The following is a 21,228-nucleotide window of genomic DNA, read 5'->3' as shown; positions in this document are numbered from 1 at the left end:
TTCTTGATTTTCTAGTCTTTCTCGCTTTTCTTAACGCGTAGACAAATTTTCTTTTATAAAGAATTTCAAGAATGAATAAGAAAGAAAAACTGGAGGATTAATCTGATTCTTTCCATGGAAATTCTCACAACAAGGAACACTTATTCTGTTAAGTCAATGAACTATTTCTCGAAAAGATTTTCACCTTCAAGAATTTCTAGAAATTCCATTCTAAATGTCTTGTTTTTATTGACTTGAAGATTATTTTCATTGTTAGGTTTAAGAAAATATAAGAATTTCTCTCTCCGCTTTCTTGAATAATCTTACTTTAAGAAAAAAAAATGTGAAAAAAAATAACAAAGAAAACATATTCTCATGGACAAAATATTTTCTTAAACACAGAAAGGTTTCTTCTTTTAAGTAATTTTTTTCTGTGAATAAGAAAAAACAATAAAAATAAAATTTTGGTAGTGTATTTATACAATACAATTATGGTAGTGTATTTATGCAATACAATTATACAAAACATAATCATGCATGCTAAGTAACCATGAATTTATTTTAACATTGACTTTTCAACCAAATAACATTGAAAGTAAACTTTGTTGTTTTGGTCTAGACCAAATTGAAAGGTGACACCAGCCGGGCAAAAGAGAAACAGAAAGAAGGGAAAAGTGTTTACTCAAAGTAGAAGGAGATAACAAAAAAAAAGAATCGACCAGTCAACAGCGACAGGAAACGTGGTATTAGAGGGCCACTGCTCTACGAAGGGAAGATGGCGCTTCGTGCTACGTTCTGTGCTGTACTTCTGCTGATCAAGCTGCTGGATGGCCGCCAGGTTTCTGAGGACCTTTTCGTTTGGGATGAAAATATCGAAATATCTGAGGATGTTTCAGTCGGAAGCACATTGGTATGGGTGCGAGATTTACTTGCCGCCAGTGGCGTAAGTTCTATAGAAATCGACAACGGGACGTTTTGGTCAGTAAACATTACCGCAGGAGACGCTTCTGGGCGGTTCGGGGTTCGTGATGAGGACTTGGCGTTGATCGTGGCGGCTCCGCTGGACTATAAGTTACACCCGTGGTACAACCTGACGGTGAAACTGACGAACACCGGGAACAACAACGATTTGCACGTAACCCTCGTCATCGTAGTTCTGGACGTGTCGGGATATCCGCCATTCTATAACAAACGGTGTGAAACGCCAGTCCTTACGAAGAGAGAGACGGGCGGGAATTATACCGTATTGAGTAGTGATGGATTCTATCATTCAGTTAACGGCCAAACAGTTACATCGTACGACGACTATATTCAGTACTTTTTGCCGAGGCAATACGCGGCTAACTTCATATTGAGAGGTGATTGCTCACTAAGATTCGTCGTTAGCATGACGGAATTAGGTTCAGATGGGGGATTTGTCTCCCAAGTGCTTAAGGAACAACAAGGTATGGGTGAAGTCACTTGTCGCGACCACGAGTGGAAGAATAAAGGGAAGATTACTGCGTTAGACATTTCTCTCAATGACGACTTGCCTCAATGGGTGCGTAATGATCAGTTTCAAAGGCAGGAAACCGACCGGTATGTTGTTGCTGTAGAATTGAATGAGATATGGTCAACATCATCATACTGGATACGATGTGGCGCTAACGTCACTTTTTGGGGGGATAGTGTTGTTTGAGTGGACATTTCAGTACAACATTACAGGCTGTCCTAAGGGCTGGTACGGCGTGTACTGTGACAAGGCCTGTGTTTGTGAGAACGGCGCTCGTTGCCATGGCTATAACGGTGCCTGTGAGTGCCGTCCGGGTTGGAGAGGGAGGGCATGTGATATTCCCTGGCCTGAGGTCGTCATCGTAGAGACACCTAGCGATTCAGTCACGACGTACATCGGTACCAATCTGACTTTGACCTGTCTGGCTCCACATATCAACGTAGCAAATATGACGTGGGTTTATCATGCAGGAAAAATACATAACGACACTCAAGTCATCGAAGAAGGGGCGGTACGGAACAGTTCTGTCAGATTTCAGCCGATCCAAGAATCAGCGAACGGCAGATTTGATTGTAGGGTACAAGCTGAAAACGGTCAACGTTTTAATGCAACTTTCGTATTGAACGCTACGGAATGCCAACACAACTATTATGGAGAATTCTGCAGCCAAGTGTGTGACTGTCAGTACGGAGGGACGTGTGACAGGTGGGAGGGCTGTTTGTGTCCTCCGGGCCGTCACGGAGACAGGTGCGAGCACACTTGCGCACCTGGCGTATTCGGGTGGAACTGCAGCATGAGATGTAATTGTGAAAGCAACACCCTTTGTGATCCAGTCAATGGCAGCTGTATTTGTGCTGAAGGGCAGTCGGGGGAGTTATGTCAGAACTTCTCCATTTCTGATAAGAATCAAATTATTTTTGTGGCGCTGGCGTCCGTTATCCCGATCATTGCTATCGTGACTGTTGTATCGTGACTGGTATCCTGGTAAAACGGAGTCGCAGACACACAGATGACTTAGAATTGACTTCAGTCATAGAACCCCTTTCAGCATGGGAGGTAGACAAAGTGGACATTCGTTTCGAACACATGATCGGTGAGGGAGAGTTCGGCCATGTGGTGCGGGGAAGACTGCGCGTGCCCGAAGGCTACGAGGTTTTGGTGGCCGCTAAAAGTATTCGGCCTGACCGCATGACAGCGTCGGCTGTCTGCGACTTTCGCCGGGAAATGACCATTCTCACCAGGATCCACGAGGACAAAGAGGGGCACCCAAATGTGGTAAAGCTTTATGGGGTTGTGACTAAGTCCGAGCCTCAGTACATCCTGGTTGAGTACGCGAGTAATGAAGAACTGCGGCGGTACCTGTGGAGTCTGCGTGAACAGTACAAGACCACGGGGAATAGCAAACTGCTAGATAGGCTCGGATTTGCTGCTGATGTTGCCAGTGGGCTATCGCAGCTGGCACGTCTGAAAATCGTCCACAGAGACATCGCTGCTCGTAATGTCGTCATCAACGACAGGAAGGTGGCCAAGATCGCGGATTTCGGGCTGTCGCGTGACGTTTACATGTCGTCGGCGTACGAACGCACCAACCAAGGCGGGGAGGAGGAACTGTTGCCGCTGAAGTGGATGGCCGTGGAGTCGTTACGGGACGGGGTGTACACGTGTGAGAGTGACGTGTGGTCGTACGGCGTGCTGCTGTGGGAGATCGCCAGCTTTGGGGAGGAGCCGCGCTATGCCGGAGGTCCGATGCACCCTGACGTGTGCACAATGTTGGAACTGCTGAAAAAAGGGGTTCGTTTGCAACAGCCGGAGAACTGTCCAATGTCGGTGTACAAAATCATCAGATCCTGCTGGATAGTCGACCCATTGAAGCGGCCGACCCCTAACGAACTGTTCCGGAAGATAGATCTGATGAGGCCACAAAGACATGCTGCGCAACTGGTAAATCACAACATTTGATTAAGGATTTCCAGACCAATGGCGTCTCCTATTCAGGTTAAGTCAATCTACAACTATGTGTAATTTACTGAATCACGGAAAGCTCCAGGGCGCAACGTTGTTATCTTCGCCGAGAACTCGGAGAAGATTATGTTTTCGGTTACTACAGCGGTTGGGTGGGTCTATATGTATGTCAAGAGTATAACTTGAGAAACCTTTGATGGATCTTCATGATTTTCGGTAGGTGTGTAGTGGTTGTACAAAGGAAAGTCAAGTTCGAAAATGGTTCAACTGGCGTTATCCAACAGTACTGCAGCAGCCTTTTAATTTTTGTGTGTAGGTCAAATTAACAAATAGAGCACAGTACTGCTCTCCAAGCAGAGGTGTGGGTCCGGCTGTTTTTTCACATATTTAGTTTAGGCATTTTTGTCCAAAGCACGTTAGCGACATAACGAAAAGGGGACAAAATAGAAAGCCCGACAAACACTGCTCCAAACCTGCACCACTGCTACATTGTAGGTTACTATCAATGTCATCCAAAATGTCTATGATATGGAATAACGATTTAATCTATTCATATATATTGACTGTACAATTTCGTCATCACTTTCAACTTACGACACTGCAATTTCAAACCTTTAAGGGCCCATATGATATCAATTTACTCAGATTTTTTCATGACCACTTACATTGTATACTAGTCCTGTATCACCAAATGATTTTAATCCTATCTAGAGTCCCCCCCCCCTTATAACTTCCAAACGGCATGGTGTATGATCAAATTTTCAGGGGGTGCTATTAAAGCATGTAACGTAACGTTACCATTTAACGTCCGATTTATTCAAAACGTTATTTATCTTAAAACCGCGCGGACAGAGCCAAAATGTTAAACCAATGGGCAGAAATATCAGCTCTTCTAATAAGAGAAATGCATGTTCTGTAAGTTTTTCTCCGCCTGTTTAATGCCGTGCGAGCATGTATTTATACTGGGGTTTATGATGTAGAACTGTGCTAGGGTAACCCATTATCGTCCACGTCGGTCTTTTCCCTTCTAGCGCTGTGCTTGAAGAACATAGACAAGAAAAAATGCACAGTAACCGTCGAAAGTAGTCTGCAGACAAATGACAGTAAAGTCACTATGTTTGTCCATCCGCTTGCCTGACGCGATGGAAGAATGCAATGTTTGTGTTCTGAATTTCCCCGACATCAGCAGCACGTGGCGTTCACGTGACAAACGCATGGCCATTATGTCATGCCGTGTAAAAATGTATCATCTGAGCGGGGGTCGCTAGGTGGTATCAAACCTTCCTGAAATTGGCAAGAGTTTCAAACCTCGAATCACCACGGATAGTCTGAATATCAAAGAAAGGTTTAACGTCAGCTACGTTTAAAAGATACTAGCTATCGTGTAAGTTAGAAAAACATTATGAAATGTGCGGTTTCGAATTTCATATGAAATACGTCATTCATGACGCTTCCGTGCAACTTGTTGTTACTGGTTCAGGGGTTTATTCTGTTATGTCGCTGGACGTAAACCTTTTTCATTGTTTTGTATAAAAGAGAGAGAAGGCTAAGGATCATACTTGTGACGTTCTTTGTTGCTCATGAGAACAGGCTTCGGCATAATACACCTCGCCATGTGGACATGACCCAAACTGGACGTAAACTGCTCCCGCACGTAATTAGGTTATGTTACGTTAAATGAATATCAATCACTATCCATAATAAGCCTGGGTTATTTGGCGAAGATAATGTGTTCGTGGAACTCTAGTTTATTGAAGCTATAGGCATATCTTTTTGAGTATCGTCTCCTGTCATGACCGCTCCCTGTACAGCAGGCCGTGGCACTGGCATACCATCGGAAACGGAAAAAATAGCCAATTCTTGAATGTAACAGTTGCTGATATATTACGGAATTATGTTTAAAGAAACTATGGCAACTATAGTAGAAAATTATCATCTTTTTTCATCTTAGTGATTAGATAGTTTTTCACCTTACTTAAGTCAGTATTATCACTAGTATCAATTTATACATATACATATCACCTAAATATCAAGATGATATTATCCATAGAGCTATATATCTATACATATTTATATCTATATCTATATATATATATATATCAAAGAATGAATGAATCCGTGCGTGAAATATTGAATGTATGGTATGTGGTGTAAAGGTATGATTAGGTATATGGCAGAAATAATTTTGCTATATTAGTAATAACATAAACTAGTTTTCTATTAGAATGATTCCATACAGTTACCATAATGTGATCTTTAAACGTCTTTGATAATCGAGAACTGATATGATCTATCACTTCGTATGTACAACGTCAAGTGACAAGAAATATGTACGCAACATAATGTACAAACTAATAATAAAGTGATGGTCGGACGTAACTTTGGGAATCTGTGCCGTTCTCATTACCGACTTGTTCCTGTCTGCAGCTTTGTATAGGGACACACATTGCAATCGTAAGTACAGGGAGAAAAGACTGGATCAAATAAATTGACTCATTTCCTGAACTCGTAGAACATAAAGCAGAAAGGTATAAAAAAATTGGTACAAATTTACTAATTTAATGCTGATAAATCGTTGTAGGAAAGATCAGAGATAAGTGTTTGCGCAAATGGTAGGTTTTATCGGAGCATCTATACATACATCAACCTGACTTCTGGTCAAAATAGAAACAGTGATAACAAGAATACGTTGCCATGGGGACGGTGGTCTCTGTTTATGTTTTCAGTTTTTAGCCCACGTGCAAAGAAATATCTTACTTGCATAAATTATATCAGTTGATCACATTCTATACCCAAATAACACACACTGTCCACTGTATAAAGGTCTTGTCTTCACGCGAAAAGGATATTGTACCATTTTCTCATAAATTATGTAAAGAAGGCTCTCACATGCAAGATTTATGTCTAATAATGGCCACATTTACTTAACTTCCAAATGTTGCAAGACTGAAATCCCAACCATTTAACACGATGGATTAATAGTATTTTTTGATCAATTATGCAAATAAGGCTTTAATTTTTATAATTGATATCTATCGATATTCGGCTCTATCTTAGTTACACATGTCATGTGTTTGAGATTCCTATAATGGATGCAGCTGATTTATAAACTTTCTCATTAATTATGCAAATTAGATGTTGATTTGCATAATTGGCATATGATTATGCAAATCGTCACCTATCTGCGTACCAAACATATTGACGATCCGTCAGCCCCTTCTAGTGTTATTCTCTTTCAAAATTTGAGACAAAATCAGCTCCTGTAGTTTCAAACAAGCCGCTACGGGGTCCAAATCCACAGGACCTATATCCTCAACAAAGAGCTATCCACCACTGAAAAACATGACTATGGCAGGTTCAGAACACGACATATCAAAAGCGAAAGTTCCCCTGCAGTACCATAAAAAGTTACTAGGCGGTCCAAAATCGAATCTTTCCAAGGTCTCACGAAGACCTACATACCTACTAAATATGGAAACAATCCAACCAGGCATTCTTGAGTTATCGTCCCGTGGACTTTCGCATTCCGGTACAATTCCTAGAGTTCTTGCAAACTGCACACAATGCCAATCATCAGATTCACTTAGGTATCTCTGGACACCAAACATTAATGAAATATAATTCCTGTCATTTACCAGTATAGTATTATTATTATCATAGAATGTTCTCATTAATCATCAATCAATCAAAGCATAATGCATGTTTATTGATATTCCTCTCTTTCTCAGTAATAAATGCCACATTTTTAAGGCGCTACAACTGTAAGATGACACACGGTGCACATCCCAATTCTTCACTGTTTTGGTACAGAAGCTACAACTATGAGGCTACAGACGCTACAACTGTACAATGACGAACAGTACACATACCAATTCTTCGCCATGGGGGCAGAGAAGCTACAAGGGGGCGCCCCCAGTTTATTTTGGGTCTCAATTTGAGGTTGCAATCCCTCAAGTCTAGCGATCGTCTCTTCCAAAAAAATACTTCTGAGTCAAAACAACTGTGTTTGAGAATGAACGGTATCCCTCTATAGCTATTAGAACAACCGAGTTTCAGTTTATTCACGTCTCCAATTTTAATTGATGTAAGGGGGGGATGATTGCACAGAATTAGCCATTTTCGCGTGGAAATAAATCCGTCACCTATAGTTAAGTCCCCAAAATGACCGATACTGTCAGAAAGAGAAGACTCTAAGGTGTAAGCAAGCCAATTATTAGGAAAATCCTAACGCTGAGATTTCCACAATAACTCGACGCGCGAGGTATAGCAACACACCCGACGAGCGCAACAGAGGTCAATCTGGGGGGAAAGGCGCTTCACTACAGCATGGACGAATGACCGGAAAAAAAGCTCTGGCTCGAAATCAATTTCCACCCCGGGCCAGAATCGATTCGTACGCTTTTCAGCCGTGTTGATACTTAATGTCATTTCACAACAGATAAGTTATGTGAACTCCAACCTCGACACTTTTAGCCCCTATTGTGGACTGATTTACAAGTTCGAGGTAGCCGGGGTCGAGTTGTTTTTAATTCAATAGGAACTTAGCGAATTTGAGACATAAGGTCTCTCTTCTTGCTGCCAAAGTACATATGTCGAGTCTGGAGAGTGCATCAGTATAGGAAATGTAGCTAGATCCAATAATTTTTCTAAGGGCGCGCTTTTGGATACATTCAAGCTTGTGGGATTGTAGAATGGTTAAACCTGAGTGCCATCCTGGGGCTGCATATTCTAAAGTTGGGCAGTCATTTTAGTCGCAAAAATAGGTTCGGGTGTTTGAGGGTTAACAAACACCTCACCCACAATGTACGCACTATTGGAAATGCTTTTGTTTGCGCGTTTGCAGCTAAAACTCACGATCCCGTTGTCGCATTGGTGTGTAACTTGGCATACCGCTTGCCTGGTTGGGCGTGGTGATGCACTATGGCTTTGTTACACCGTAACTACTTTTATCGTCAATGACACAATATTTTACCGAACAACATTAAAACAACAAACATAAACACACGTTACACACTATATATGCTTCAAGGAGAATTGTGTCCTACGCACTCATGTTTGATGCTATAACATACCTGATACTTCCATGTTCAGCTGTTCTATACAGACGACAGACGAACCCCCGTGGACGTGCATAGAGGAAATTTTACCGAGGTTCCTTTATCAACTGAGGTTACAGCCCGATTAGGGCTATGAGAACGCTTTTGATCTAAAAAAAAAAAATGTATGAAACTAAAGGATCTTTGGCGGTAGATAGGTGTAGTTCCAAAAGTAATTACCAGGCGACGCTTTTGTGCATGATGATAAAGGTGCTATATCAGAAAACCTTTTCATTATTACAAACTAAAAAAAGGTTGTTAGGTTCAACGAAGGATCGATCATTCAGAAACAACATGAGGTGAAAGGTCATGCAAAATTTATTGTGTAAATGATCAAGCGTCAGAGCAAAAACTGTGAAAATAAGAAAACCGGTAGAACAAAATTATGTCAACAGACCGTACCGGAACGACGTACTGGCGGACTCACCTACAATAATATGTGTTCACCTTCTATAAGTACCTAGTGTTAAGTTAAGAACTATTATGCTGAAGTTATGATATGGCTTTTGATCTTGGGGACTGAGGCTTGTTTGACAGAAGATAAAGGCAATTCCAACAACAATTGCCAGGTAGCGCTTTTGATCCATGAACATGAATGAATGGTTTGTTATGAGATCTATATTGGGCTATGATCAGTATATCGCAGCCACAGACTTGAATATCTCTGCCTAAGTTAGTCGTTTTAATAGCGTTTGTTTGTGTATTTGTAACAGACAGCATAACTCAAGAAGGCTTGGATTGATTGTCTTGATATTTGGTTGGTGGGAAGGTCTTGATAAGACATGGAAATGATTAGATTTTTGGTCACCTAGGGGCTTGCTATGGTACTGCAGTGGAACTTCCTGTTTTGATATCTCGTGTTCTGGACATACTATGGTTCTGATTTTTGAGTGGTAGATAGCTCTTTAGACAGAGTAAGTGATATAGGTTTGGGCCTACTATCGGCTTTTTTGGAACTGCAGGAGCAGGTTTTGCTTCAGACTTTGAAAGGGAATAACTCAAGATGGTCTAGATGGATGGTCATGATTTTTGGTAACTTCAGTGATGATGTACATGATTAGATACGTATTATGCAAACCAGTATCTAATTTGCATAATTAATAAGGAAAGTCTATACAGCCGACAAATTCCATGATAGGACTCTCAAACATGTGACATGTATAACTAAGGAAGAGAGAAATATTAATAGATATCAACTATGCAAATTAGGGCCTCATTGACATAATCAATGAGAAAATACTGTAACTCAAGATGGGTTAGATGGATGTTCATGATTTTTGGTATGTAGATAGCTTAGTTGATGCTTTGTATGATTGGAAGAAAATCATGCAAATCAGATTCTAATTTGCATAATTAATGAGACAATTTTAAAAATCCGCTGTGTTTCATGATATGACTATTCAAATATGTGACATTGTAACTGAGGAAAAGAGGAATGTTGATAGAAAATACACAATTCTAGGCCTAATTTGCATAATTAATGAGAAGCTAGTAGAATTCTACACAGGTAAATGATGGCAATTTCATACAGGTGGCATTTGGAGGTTATGTGGATGTGAACATCGTTGAATCAAATTATGCTAATAAGGACCTCATTTACATGATTATATATGTTTGCATAACCTTTGTAAGCTCATACTTTGGACAACTTCTGTTATTTGGGTGAAGGCAATCAACTGGTATGATTTATAATTGATGAGAAACACTCCTAATACGTCAGCCATAAACTATCAACGCCTTTTCAGAGTTTTCAATTTACACTTTAAGACTGTTTATAGACTGAGGTAGTTGACATTGAAAACTGTCTGGCTTGCATGGAACTGGCAGTACACACACGTGATGATGCAGAGTTCTACATATTTCTTTCTTTATTTCGGGTATAAAAACAAACCCATAGGAACACAAAACATATCTAAAAGAGCTTTAGGCTTAACACAAACACCAAATGACATACAAACACAAAGAGGATTAAAACAAAACCAGATGCACATAAAACTTAATATATCCTTCTTCTACACAGAAACAAGAGAGCTGATCGCACATCCAGCTGATAGTGTGAACTAGAGCTATCTCCACCATATCTGGTATTGTCGAACAGTGGGGATATAGGAGACAAATTAGAGATAGGAAATGGCAAATTAAATATGAAACCGAGACGAACCCCTAAGTGTATTATTCAAAAGCTAGTTCTCATGAGCAATCAAGAACGACATAAGTTTGATCCTTTGTTATGACTCCCCTTAATACGAAGAATGAAACGCTTTATAGTTTTAGAGGATATGGTCTGATCATCATTATGAAGCCCAGTGACCCCCCGCATCAACACTACATTTCCGCACGTGATAACATCGTTGTCAAGCCTTTAGGTAACCGTAACACATACATATACTCCTGCAAACATAAATAACGTTACAGATCGAGAGCATGCCTTGCTCTTTTTAAAACGGCTGATATTTCTTCTCAACTGGTTTCACATTTGACTCTTCACATCTGTCGATAATTTGCAGCACTACCTTATAAACTCCAAACGTTTCCGTTTTACGACACATAAAAACGCGATATTCAATGTTTTAAAAGATCACACCGATGGGGTTTGGGAATGAATAGATAAAATTCTCATGTATTAGATCCTAACATACATGTACAGATTGAAGGACCTCCATAGGTCGTTGAGCCTAGGGTCAAAGGCCTCAACAAGGAGGTGGAGCACAGTATGGTCTGACATGGAGAACTACAAATAAGGCAATTTTCAAGGTTTTAAACCAGGTGAGCTTTTTATTTGCTGGTCCAAGGAAGTGTCAAAGCCAACCATGACTTACGGCAAATTACAGGCTACACAACTTCTGGATCATTCTGCTGTACATTGGTTATGTAGGAATGAATATTGCATGGTGGATGTATGTTTCAAGAAATATTTGCATCCGTCGTCCAGAGGGGTAACCGGACGCTTGCTACGTTGTCAGTTCGCTACAACGGCATCGTGTGGCGCAATCGGTAGGGTGTTTCGCCCAGAACCAAGAGGTCCCGGGTTCGAAACCACTGCTATGCTCCGATGTTGTGTCCTTGGGAAAGGCACTTTACACGGCTTTCCTCACTTCACCCATGTGAATGGGTACCTGACTTCGGTTTGGGAAGGTCGTATTGACGTCACCTGCTGACGCCGAATGGCAGTCTCCCAGACCCTTGCGACAGTTCCACAAAGTGCAAGTGTGGAGCAAATATATATCTGTTGTACATTAAGTGATTGTAAACCTTGCAGCAATTCAGCACTGGCTGCCAATGCACGCGTAATTTCGGACCAATAAACTATTATTATTTATTAATTTATTTACAGTCTTTTCGCTACATGGCAAACGGTGTTCCGCTACATGGTACAGGTTGTCTCGCTACGTAGGGAAGAATTCGTTTTGCCACATTTAAATGTTATTTCTCAAGATAGACTAGTTGCATAATGAATTCTTTACTACAAACACCTACGTATTGTCAATGAATGAATTTGGACATCTGCAGAATTTTATCCAGTTGCTTGAGTAACTATTTTTGGCGTATCTTTTTGCCTGGATGTCTAACCTTCATCAACGTATCTGCAGAATTACCACTTTTTCCGACCGCATGTTGTTGATGCTCTGTGCTTCCGATTAATTTGCTGTTTCAATCATTGCGGCCATCATTATAAACTATACCACCTGTAGCTTTTACGATTACTGGTTTGATGAGAGTTTTCACAACAATTAACTTACAGACGTCAAACGTTGTTGCATCTGTGGTGAACAAGGTTAATGACAGAATGAGGGAGACATCATGTGTAGTTTCTCGCAAGGAGACAAAGAAAACCATTACCGCTTTTACCATTTATGATAACTCATCTTATGAGAATGTCCAAAACAACTATTGAACTGGCTTAGGTGTGTCCACAGCAAACAGCCTTAATGACAGAATGGGGACAATATCGTGTATAGTTTATCACAAAGGGAAATCGAAAATTATACCACCCTTGGCTTGTATGATAACCGATATGATGAGAATGTTGACCCACAGTCAGAGTGCTAACCTCCTAGTGGTCTTCCCCGGGCAACAGCCGCTGCAATGACCCTGGGTTGCGATACCATCGGGGGCGGGGAAGAAAACTAGCAGGTCTACCTGCAGCGTCCCCCCGCCCCTGGCAGGTGTAACCTTGGTGGGACGGTCCCCATGGGAGCTGCCGCTGGCTAATAGCACCTGCACCGCCTCAGTCCCCGTCAACAGCAAGGCAGGTGCTCAGAGCAAGACAGAGGGTCCACACTTGACACTTTCAGAGAAGCGAACAGAGAAAGAAATCAACAAGGAGCTGTCCCAAATGATCAAAAATGAGGAAGTACCTATTTGTGAATTTGTAGTTCCCAGGACCTACAAAAAGTACTACCTCAACAAAGACAGCAACAGAATAGAAACTAAGATCATCAAAACTGAAGGTAGGAAACTACCACTACCTCAACGTTGCATTTGCGGGAACACATGCTACAAACAAACTGCCATTCATGAGAAATGTCACAAACCACGAAAACATGGCAAAAGAAGGAGAAACATCGCTTGAAATCCAAGGAAACAACAAGAAATCTTATGTATTGGGATTTGGGAGGATGGTGCAATACTCGCCAACCATGGCCTCATCCTGCACCTCGATGCCACCGACACCGTGCATAATAAAGCCACCCATCTCACACCCAGCGAACATCATCAGAAGTAAAACTTACAGCTCTCAGTGCAGTCTTAGATAACTGAACATATACATGATTGCAAGAAGCAACAGCTCGGACGCTGAACAACTACTGTATGCCGAGATAAGAAGAGACGACCTACCATCGCTTGCGTTCCCGATAAAAACACCAGATGGTAGGAACTTTAATCGAGACAATACCCCCACCCCCGACAGTTTGAGCTGGGTGTGCAGAGAGATTACAACCCCTGCCTACGCTCTGCAGACATCAGAGGGATGAATAACTTCTGGGCATCCAGCAATATAAACAATACAAGACAGGCAACAGTTCATTTTAAATGGGCTCACCACTTCCTTGAAGGCATCGTCATCACTGCCAGACCCTTTTAGTCCAAGGAAGAAATGAAAGATGAACTGACCTATAGAGCAAGAGGAGCGGCACCGTATGAGAAAGTGGACAACATGAAAAAGAAAGACCCCCTACAAGAAATGAAGTAGATGCTATGTGGAATAAACAGAGTGCCAACCCTCATTCAAAATAACCCCACACAAGCAGAAAACCAAAGACTGAGTGTGTTGTTCTGCAAAAGATGGACGTAACATGACCACCATCTTCCGAATTCAAAATACTAATATGTTTCTGCACCATCTCATGATGAAATACGTCTTCACTGGAAATTTAAAATCAATCACTAGGAGAAAGCTACGGGGCAGTTACATCCATTCCTTACGAGGCCACACACCAGTCATATACAGGATTGCTTCAATTAGTTCTCTTCTGGCTGGAAATGACGAAAGACAATGCGGCACATTCAAGCGAACCACTGCTAACTACGCAAACCCAAATCACTTATCCTGGTCTGATCTTACTTTCATAACAAGAATGCAGGAACAGCAAGATCTCTCAAACAACATAACTTCTCACCCAGCCAAGAGCTAGGATTCCAGTAGCCCTGTTAAGGAAATTTAAATACCCACGGGACACACAAGTGCAATGGGAGCGTGTCACTGATTTCATGCTGCAGGGGTGTGGCAAACACCGGCACATTGAAGAAGAAGAATCAGTGTTCCATAATACACCCTCACAAGACCCACCTTCTCAACCCCACATCACTTCCGCTCGACATCCGTCAATTGAGAGAAGAACACCAGCATCTCAAACAGTCATGGGAGAGATGTCTTCAGGAAGGTGTGCCCCTGCCAGTGAGCAGGATTTGGATATATGCAGGACAAAGCTTGTCCAAGAAAATGAACACCCCCTTCTGGATACATTGCTCAGAATTTCATCTTCATCCAATAACCTGAGGAGAGCACTGCAGAAGACGAAATAACGTTACAATGATGAATAAGAGGAGGAAACTGTATTCAGGATGGACAGACTGGATCCTGAACCTGAACTGGAGCAGTTTGAAGATACTTTGTTGCATTATGATTTTACCTCTTGATCTATGCAAGAAATGATCAGTATTATTTTACCTCTGGATGTATGCAAGAAATGATCTATATGTTTCAGCTATTTGATAGCATTTTCAACAGTATTAAAACATAAATGGGGGTACGAGCGCTACAGATGCGGGTACGGGCACTACAGATGGGGGTAAGGGCGCTACAGATGGGGCACGGACGCTATAGATGGGGGTACGGACGCTATAGATGGGGGTACGGACGCTATAGGGGGTGCGGACGCTACATTTTCAGCTATTGGAGACCTGACATGCCTATGGTCGAGGTCACCTTAGCAGGGGTACAGAAGTTACTAGAAGTGATCACTGTTCTACAAAACATGGATTCACTCAGGTTTTGTACACATAAGCGACTTGTTAGTTGATAACCACATTAACAAGACACATAGACTGAACAAACATGGTGACAAGAGAAACTGGATACAAGAACTATATGTTTTTAAAAAGAGCGATACCAAATAGGTGGATTGTTGCAGACAGCCAACGTATCAACTGAACCACAAGTAGAAACTGTTGATTTTTCTGTATATAAAAGCAAGCATTTGTACAAAATGTTAATTACAGACAAAACTGAATGTCCATATGTTGTTCAAAAGTGGGCCAATCAATTACAGACGGATCCAACATTTTGCAAAGTTCCATGGAAAGATAGGACTATAGACTTAACTATAGACAGAAGACTATCAATTTCATGTTTACATTTTTGCATAAAATTCTTCCAAATAATCAGAAACTCAGATGAAAAACACATGTTTGTTGAATGTCAAAGGCTGAGGAATTTTTGTGAAAAGCTGAAACAATTACTAAACACGATGACTATTATCAAATACATCAATCTTAAAACACCAGTGTATGGTATTCCACAGAACTCACAACATCAAATTGCAGCGAATCATACGATAGTTATAACTCAGTATTTAATATCCAAAAGCTGGTGGCAGCATAAAGACTGTAATAAAGAGATAGATCCGTTTTCCATTTTCTTAAATGACCTCGTTTACATCCTTAAAAAAATATATATAATTCACAAAATCAATTAATAAATGGGGCGATCTTTTATGTCTGTCATAGTAAGAGTAACTGACATTGTTTATCTTGTAGATATGAACCTTGCAACATGTAAATAAAACTGTACATGATTTAGGTCAGGAGGAAAATGTAAGACATACCAGTACTTCCAAAGCTACCTTCATAGACGATACTGTTATGATCAGGATTATTATCTTCGCCGAGTACTTGTACTCGGGTAAGCTCTATTGCAATGATGAAAAACAGCACATAGCGATAAGCGACATGGACAGGGCCGAGCTATTCCTGAATATACTGCGCAGGAAATTCCTCAATGCAACTGAGGAAAACATCAACACCAAGAGCGACATGTCAGGTCCAAAGGAGTATTTCAGCCACATCAGCACATTGCAAGAGGGAAGATTTGGTATGTGCTTTCTTTCTTACTTGACTTCACACACCAACTTTCTGAATATGGTTTAGATGTCATGATAAGTTAATTCTGATTTGTTCATCAGAATTATGACCCTATATGTTTACCAACATTAATCACCGGTTAAATGAATGGCAAATTACTTTTATGAGGCCTTGTTTCACTGCATTTTATTATAGGTTCCTGTGGCCTGGCATGACTGTAGTATCTGTCCTCTTACTGCCCCTCTCCAAAATAGTTTTCTCACCTACAGCTGTATTAGAGCTGATGAAATCATGTTGCAACAGTACCTTCTAGTAATTTTTTTCCGATGACCAAATTTGGTGCATGGATTTGTCTGATATGTAGCAAAAATGGTGATATTCTTATTCAACCACAAAAACATTTAGTTAGAGAGGATCAAGATCCACAGTGTCCGTAGGGGAAAAGTTTGGAAAGCCTTCAACCCATGCAGAACAATGGAGGTTAAATTTATCGGGGAAGAGGAAACCACCGATATGGGCGGGCCTAGAAACGAAATGCTTCGTTTGGCATTTAGTGATATTTTCGAGACAAGTGGGTTTTTTGAGCCGAGTGCTCAGGGCTTTCGGCCAATAAGTACTGCCATGTCCTTGACTGCTGAAGAGTTCTTGAAAGTGGGTAAAGCCATGGCCATGTCAATAGTTAACTTCGGGCCAGCATGTCTTCATCCTGCAGTGGTCGCTGGGATCTGTGGCGAGAAACTGACAGCAACATCTAGGTGACCCTTACAACCAGTGGATCCAAAGGAGCCTTTGTGAATAAGGTGTTTCCTGTCAGAGTTTCACTTGATTATTATGCAAATGTGGGCCTCATTTGCATAATACATATTTTATGGAGATTTGAGGTCTCCGAACTCTTGTTATGGTAGAGATGGGTACAGGTGACCTAAAAGCTGCTATCTATAGGAAAAGCGGGATAGAGCGGCCATCTTAAAGGCTCATGTTTATTAGGGTCGGTCAAGGAATTTTTCCCCTAGACCCAAGCCAATTGTCTCTCTAATATTGTTATCAATATATCCATTATTTTTTCTTTAAAGTACTTAGAGCTGAAGGATACAGCCTCTATAGCAACAAACTACAATGGTTCTTGAAAAACAGTCCCAGCGACATGGTGCAGCATATCCAGGCACGGTATGATGATACCCGATTTTTTAACACAGGTTGTAGCTAGTTTTTTTACACGATGTGTAGGTACTGCGAGTTCCCGCTCCTGTCGATGGACTGTAAGGTTCCGTGACTTCATTGTCAGCGGTGAGGACAGGTCGTTCGACTCCTTCCAAGAGCCAGCACACAACTCGAGGAACCGCCCAGCACCACAAGCTACAGTCATTACCCAAGGGGACACTTTTAAGTGGACTATACCATGCTTTCCTGTAAAGTCAATAACATTCTTACAGACTACTTCATCTTCGGATGGCCATTTGATGCCTGCTCTTTTCAGAGCATCTGACCACAGGGTCCTTCTGGACCCACCCCCTTTCATATTTTCTATAGATTCGTGTACGATAACTGTAGATGATATAGAACAGTACCATGAGTTCCACTAGTGTTCATGCTGTACTAGAGTCTGACGACATGTCAGACTCTGATAGTGACTCTGATATACATCATTTTGTATCGGAAGAGTCAGACTCAGATGAGGACATGTTTGACCCCATGTTCCAATATTTCTACTTGGATATAGAATGGTAGCATTGATTAAGTGTAAAAGTGAAGGACACCAATGGAATATTTGCAGTCTTTGGTTCAAGGTTCCAATTAAGGAATCGTCATCGTTACAGCTCTGCATTAACACCTGGATTAAATCCTACATAACAGTGTTCTATGGGAACGTATACCTTAATTCTCAGCTACTTGAAAAGTGTAGATTTTGCTCACCTTGCAATACCATCGAACACATGCTGCAAAATCTAGGACAGCACATGCATGCTTGGTTGCTAGGAAATAAAACAAGAGAGTAACCAGGACGATACGGGCATTATCGTGGCGTCTTGATAGTAAATACTAATGACGTGTGTGATTTCTTTGCAGTTCAATCGTCGACATCATGGAAGATGTTCGCAGCATCGCCATCGCTAGAGTCGGCTACTAATACCATGGCGTTTTGGCTGACGTTGAGAGTTTTCATAAGTAACGGTGCAAAATTCTCTTTCAGAATTCCCTAAGGAAGATAAATACTAGTACTAAAAACATCGTTATCATTAAGTTATCGAGTAGTTTTGTCAAATGAAGTCTTTAAGTAATATGCACGGCAGAAGAAAATTGTTGGCTTATATAACCTTGTGTTCATACAGTTGATATTTCCCGCATATTTTAGGGATTGGGCCACGATCCAGCGAGCCTATCGTATTCAAGTCTGCGGGGCTTCAACGTAAACTTGACAGTCATTAGAGACCTCGTGAGTAAAAGTTGTGTTATCATTGTGAGATAATTGTCAGGTCTGCAAGATGCTCTCGCACAACCGGGTATAAGCAACGTGTGAAAGTCGCCGATACATACTCTCCAAGCAGAGAAATACAAAGAGGTATTCAATGGGATCGGACTGTTAAAAAACTACGAACTAGCGCTGACCATTGACAATTCTGTCAAGCCAGTGGCCAAGACAAGAAACTCCACGAGCTGTTAGAACTAGGCATCATCGAAGAAGCCCCGGAAGGACCGACCGGGTGGCAGATATCTCTTGGCCTAGCAGTAAATTTAACTAGGTGATGAGAAATATCAAGACAGAGACACCAGTCCTCAAACAAAGCATGCGCCCATTGTGTTTAATAATACGCTTACAACTTAGACAAAGAGTAGTTGGTAACACACTGCAGCATTATGCTAAACTGAAAAGAGCCAACAGGAAAAGACCATAAGAATGTATGGACAGCAAACCGTTGTCTGGTAGGGATTACATGCAGCAGAAAGGTCACATTCTAAGCTTCTTTGCCAAACCGGATGACAACCATCTAAAGAAATGTGAAAACCCACAAAGGTGTGACTATCTGATGAAAAAGCTTGCCAGGCAAACGCACGGCGATGGAGAATGTCCTTCCGTCGAGTGACGTTTGATGAGGTTAGTCCTAGAACTAAGTGGTTAAAAAGCTGATTTCACAACATTATAGCTGTCACTGTTTCAAACTGTTTTTCATTTACTTTGTTTTCAGCATGTAACTCCCTACATGCACGCCATGATTTACCACGTCCCACAGTTTCTGAGGAATTACAAGTACATTAACGACCTCTCATGTGAGAGTGTAGAGCAGGTATGCATAATACTTTACATCGAGAATAGTGAGATGTACATGGAACTTATAGCATATCAGCATATACATGCTTTCTACATGTTGTTAGCATTACCATGATGTCGCTATTAACGAAAAGCTTCTGCTACATATATTTCACAGATAAGATATTAAGAATGTTTATTCCGCCATAGAAAAACCACAACCAGAACAGGAGGATCCACTACGACAGTCCTTGTGGATTTGCGGACATTATCCGTAGCATATCCTTTCAATTTAAATTGTGAAGAATTTGGGATTAGCGGTGCTGTAATTGCTGACACAAATGCCTGGCCCTTGCTGGTTTTAAAAGTGTTGGATTTGCCAACTTGAAGTGCCAACCTATAGTATTGTTTTCTACAACTTGTATTTTTACAAACAGACACATCACCAGTCTGAAACCAACAGAAACCAGTCTATTCACTGGACTCACCATATCGCGGTGTAAGAGCGTATTTCTACTCATCACCTTCCCAATGATGAACATCAAAGCCTGTTCTGCTTATCCAAATCGGAGACTGCATTCCTACCCCAGAGATTGAAGCTCACATTCGCATTTATCATTCTGTGTAGCCGAATACTGACAAAATACGTTCCAGCTCTTAAAGAGTTTACACCTGTAGTAAGTCACCATAGACCTCACCAGTACTCAAAAAATCTTGAAGCGAAAATCTTGGAATTTGTTTCAGTCAATTATCTTTCAACCTGGAATAGCTTGAAAAATGTAATTCTCCAGAGGAGAAGCGGACCATCATACCATTCTTTTGTACTGCCCATCTACTTCTCGGCCTCAGCCACCATGCAAGACAACCCCTGAAAGAACACCAGTCCACCATGGAGATGGTATATGGTAAGCTTGGAAGAGACTCCCTTCCAGAGTTCAAGTTGTGGAGTGTGGGAGAGGCGGCTGTTGTTCGGCTTGTCAGAACGGCTTTTGAGGCGCTGGGGCCGAGAGGAGACAAGAAGAGTGGCTGCAGGGGGGACTGGATCGCTTGGCGCTCAGAAGGAAAGACGTCTACCATCATTTCCTTCAAATCTAACAGGTTCAATAATTTGTTTCTTGGAGCTAAGACAGTATACTTCCATCACAGGGACATTCATGATTTTTTCAGCAGTGGCGTCCTTACCAAGGACAATAAGCTGCTCCGGTCCATTGCTGAAGATATTAGCACTGCCCCCTCCTTGCAGGTGTGAGAGCCTTGGGTATTTTCTAATTTATCGCTCCATACTTTCTGACCGGCCAGCAGAAGGAGCCCGGCCAGCAGAAGGATCCCGACCAGCAGAAGGAGCCCTGCCAGCAGAATTAGAAGGAGCCCGGCCAGCAGAAGGATCCCGGCCAGCAGAAGGAGCCCTGCCAGCAGAATTAGAAGGAGCCCTGCCAGCAGAAGGATCCCGGCCACAAGAAGGAGCTCTGCCAGCAGAAGGAGCCCTGCCAGCAGAAGGAGCCCGGCCACAAGAAGGAGCCCTGCCAGCAGAAGGAGCCCTGTCAGCAGAAGGACCCCGGCCAGCAGGAGATCGGCGAGCTGACCAGTAAGCTGGTGGAAGCGGAGAAGAAGCTGAATGAACTGAACAAACACAGGGAGAAAATGCAGCACACCATGAAGGAAGTGCAGCACGAGAGGGACATGCTGAAGGTTGGTCTAATAAGATTGAAGTTTCCTGTCTGCGTGGTGTTTTCTTAGTCATGCAAGTTGGACAATCCCCATGTTTGAAACCACACTGGTTTTCTTAACTTTATAGATTTAGATCTTTTATTCAAAACTATGCTCAGTTCATGTCATGAAAACAGATATAAAATCAACTTTATTGGCTT

The 21,228-nt window shown here is 41.7% G+C and overlaps 1 protein-coding gene across 1 annotated transcript; it reads left to right on the top strand.

Annotated features, from left to right (window-relative positions):
- The first annotated feature begins 826 nt into the window (after positions 1-826).
- LOC136422272 (tyrosine-protein kinase transmembrane receptor Ror-like) lies at positions 827-3,741 on the top strand. The gene has a single exon (XM_066409927.1). It carries the CDS (start codon positions 2,558-2,560, stop codon positions 3,428-3,430), a length of 873 nt encoding a protein of 290 aa, XP_066266024.1. The 5' UTR covers positions 827-2,557; the 3' UTR covers positions 3,431-3,741.
- Positions 3,742-21,228: the final 17,487 nt, after the last annotated feature.

This window comes from Branchiostoma lanceolatum, chromosome 16 (genome assembly GCF_035083965.1).
Source record: "Branchiostoma lanceolatum isolate klBraLanc5 chromosome 16, klBraLanc5.hap2, whole genome shotgun sequence".
NCBI classification, from domain to species: Eukaryota; Metazoa; Chordata; class Leptocardii; order Amphioxiformes; family Branchiostomatidae; genus Branchiostoma; species Branchiostoma lanceolatum.
Note: the sequence above shows the minus strand (reverse complement) of the source record. Positions and strands in the feature narration are given on the sequence as shown.

Coding starts and splice junctions, on each gene's coding strand:
- LOC136422272 (XM_066409927.1), top strand. CDS start 2,558: ATGATCGGTGAGGGAGAGTTCGGCCATGTGGTGCGGGGAAGACTGCGC.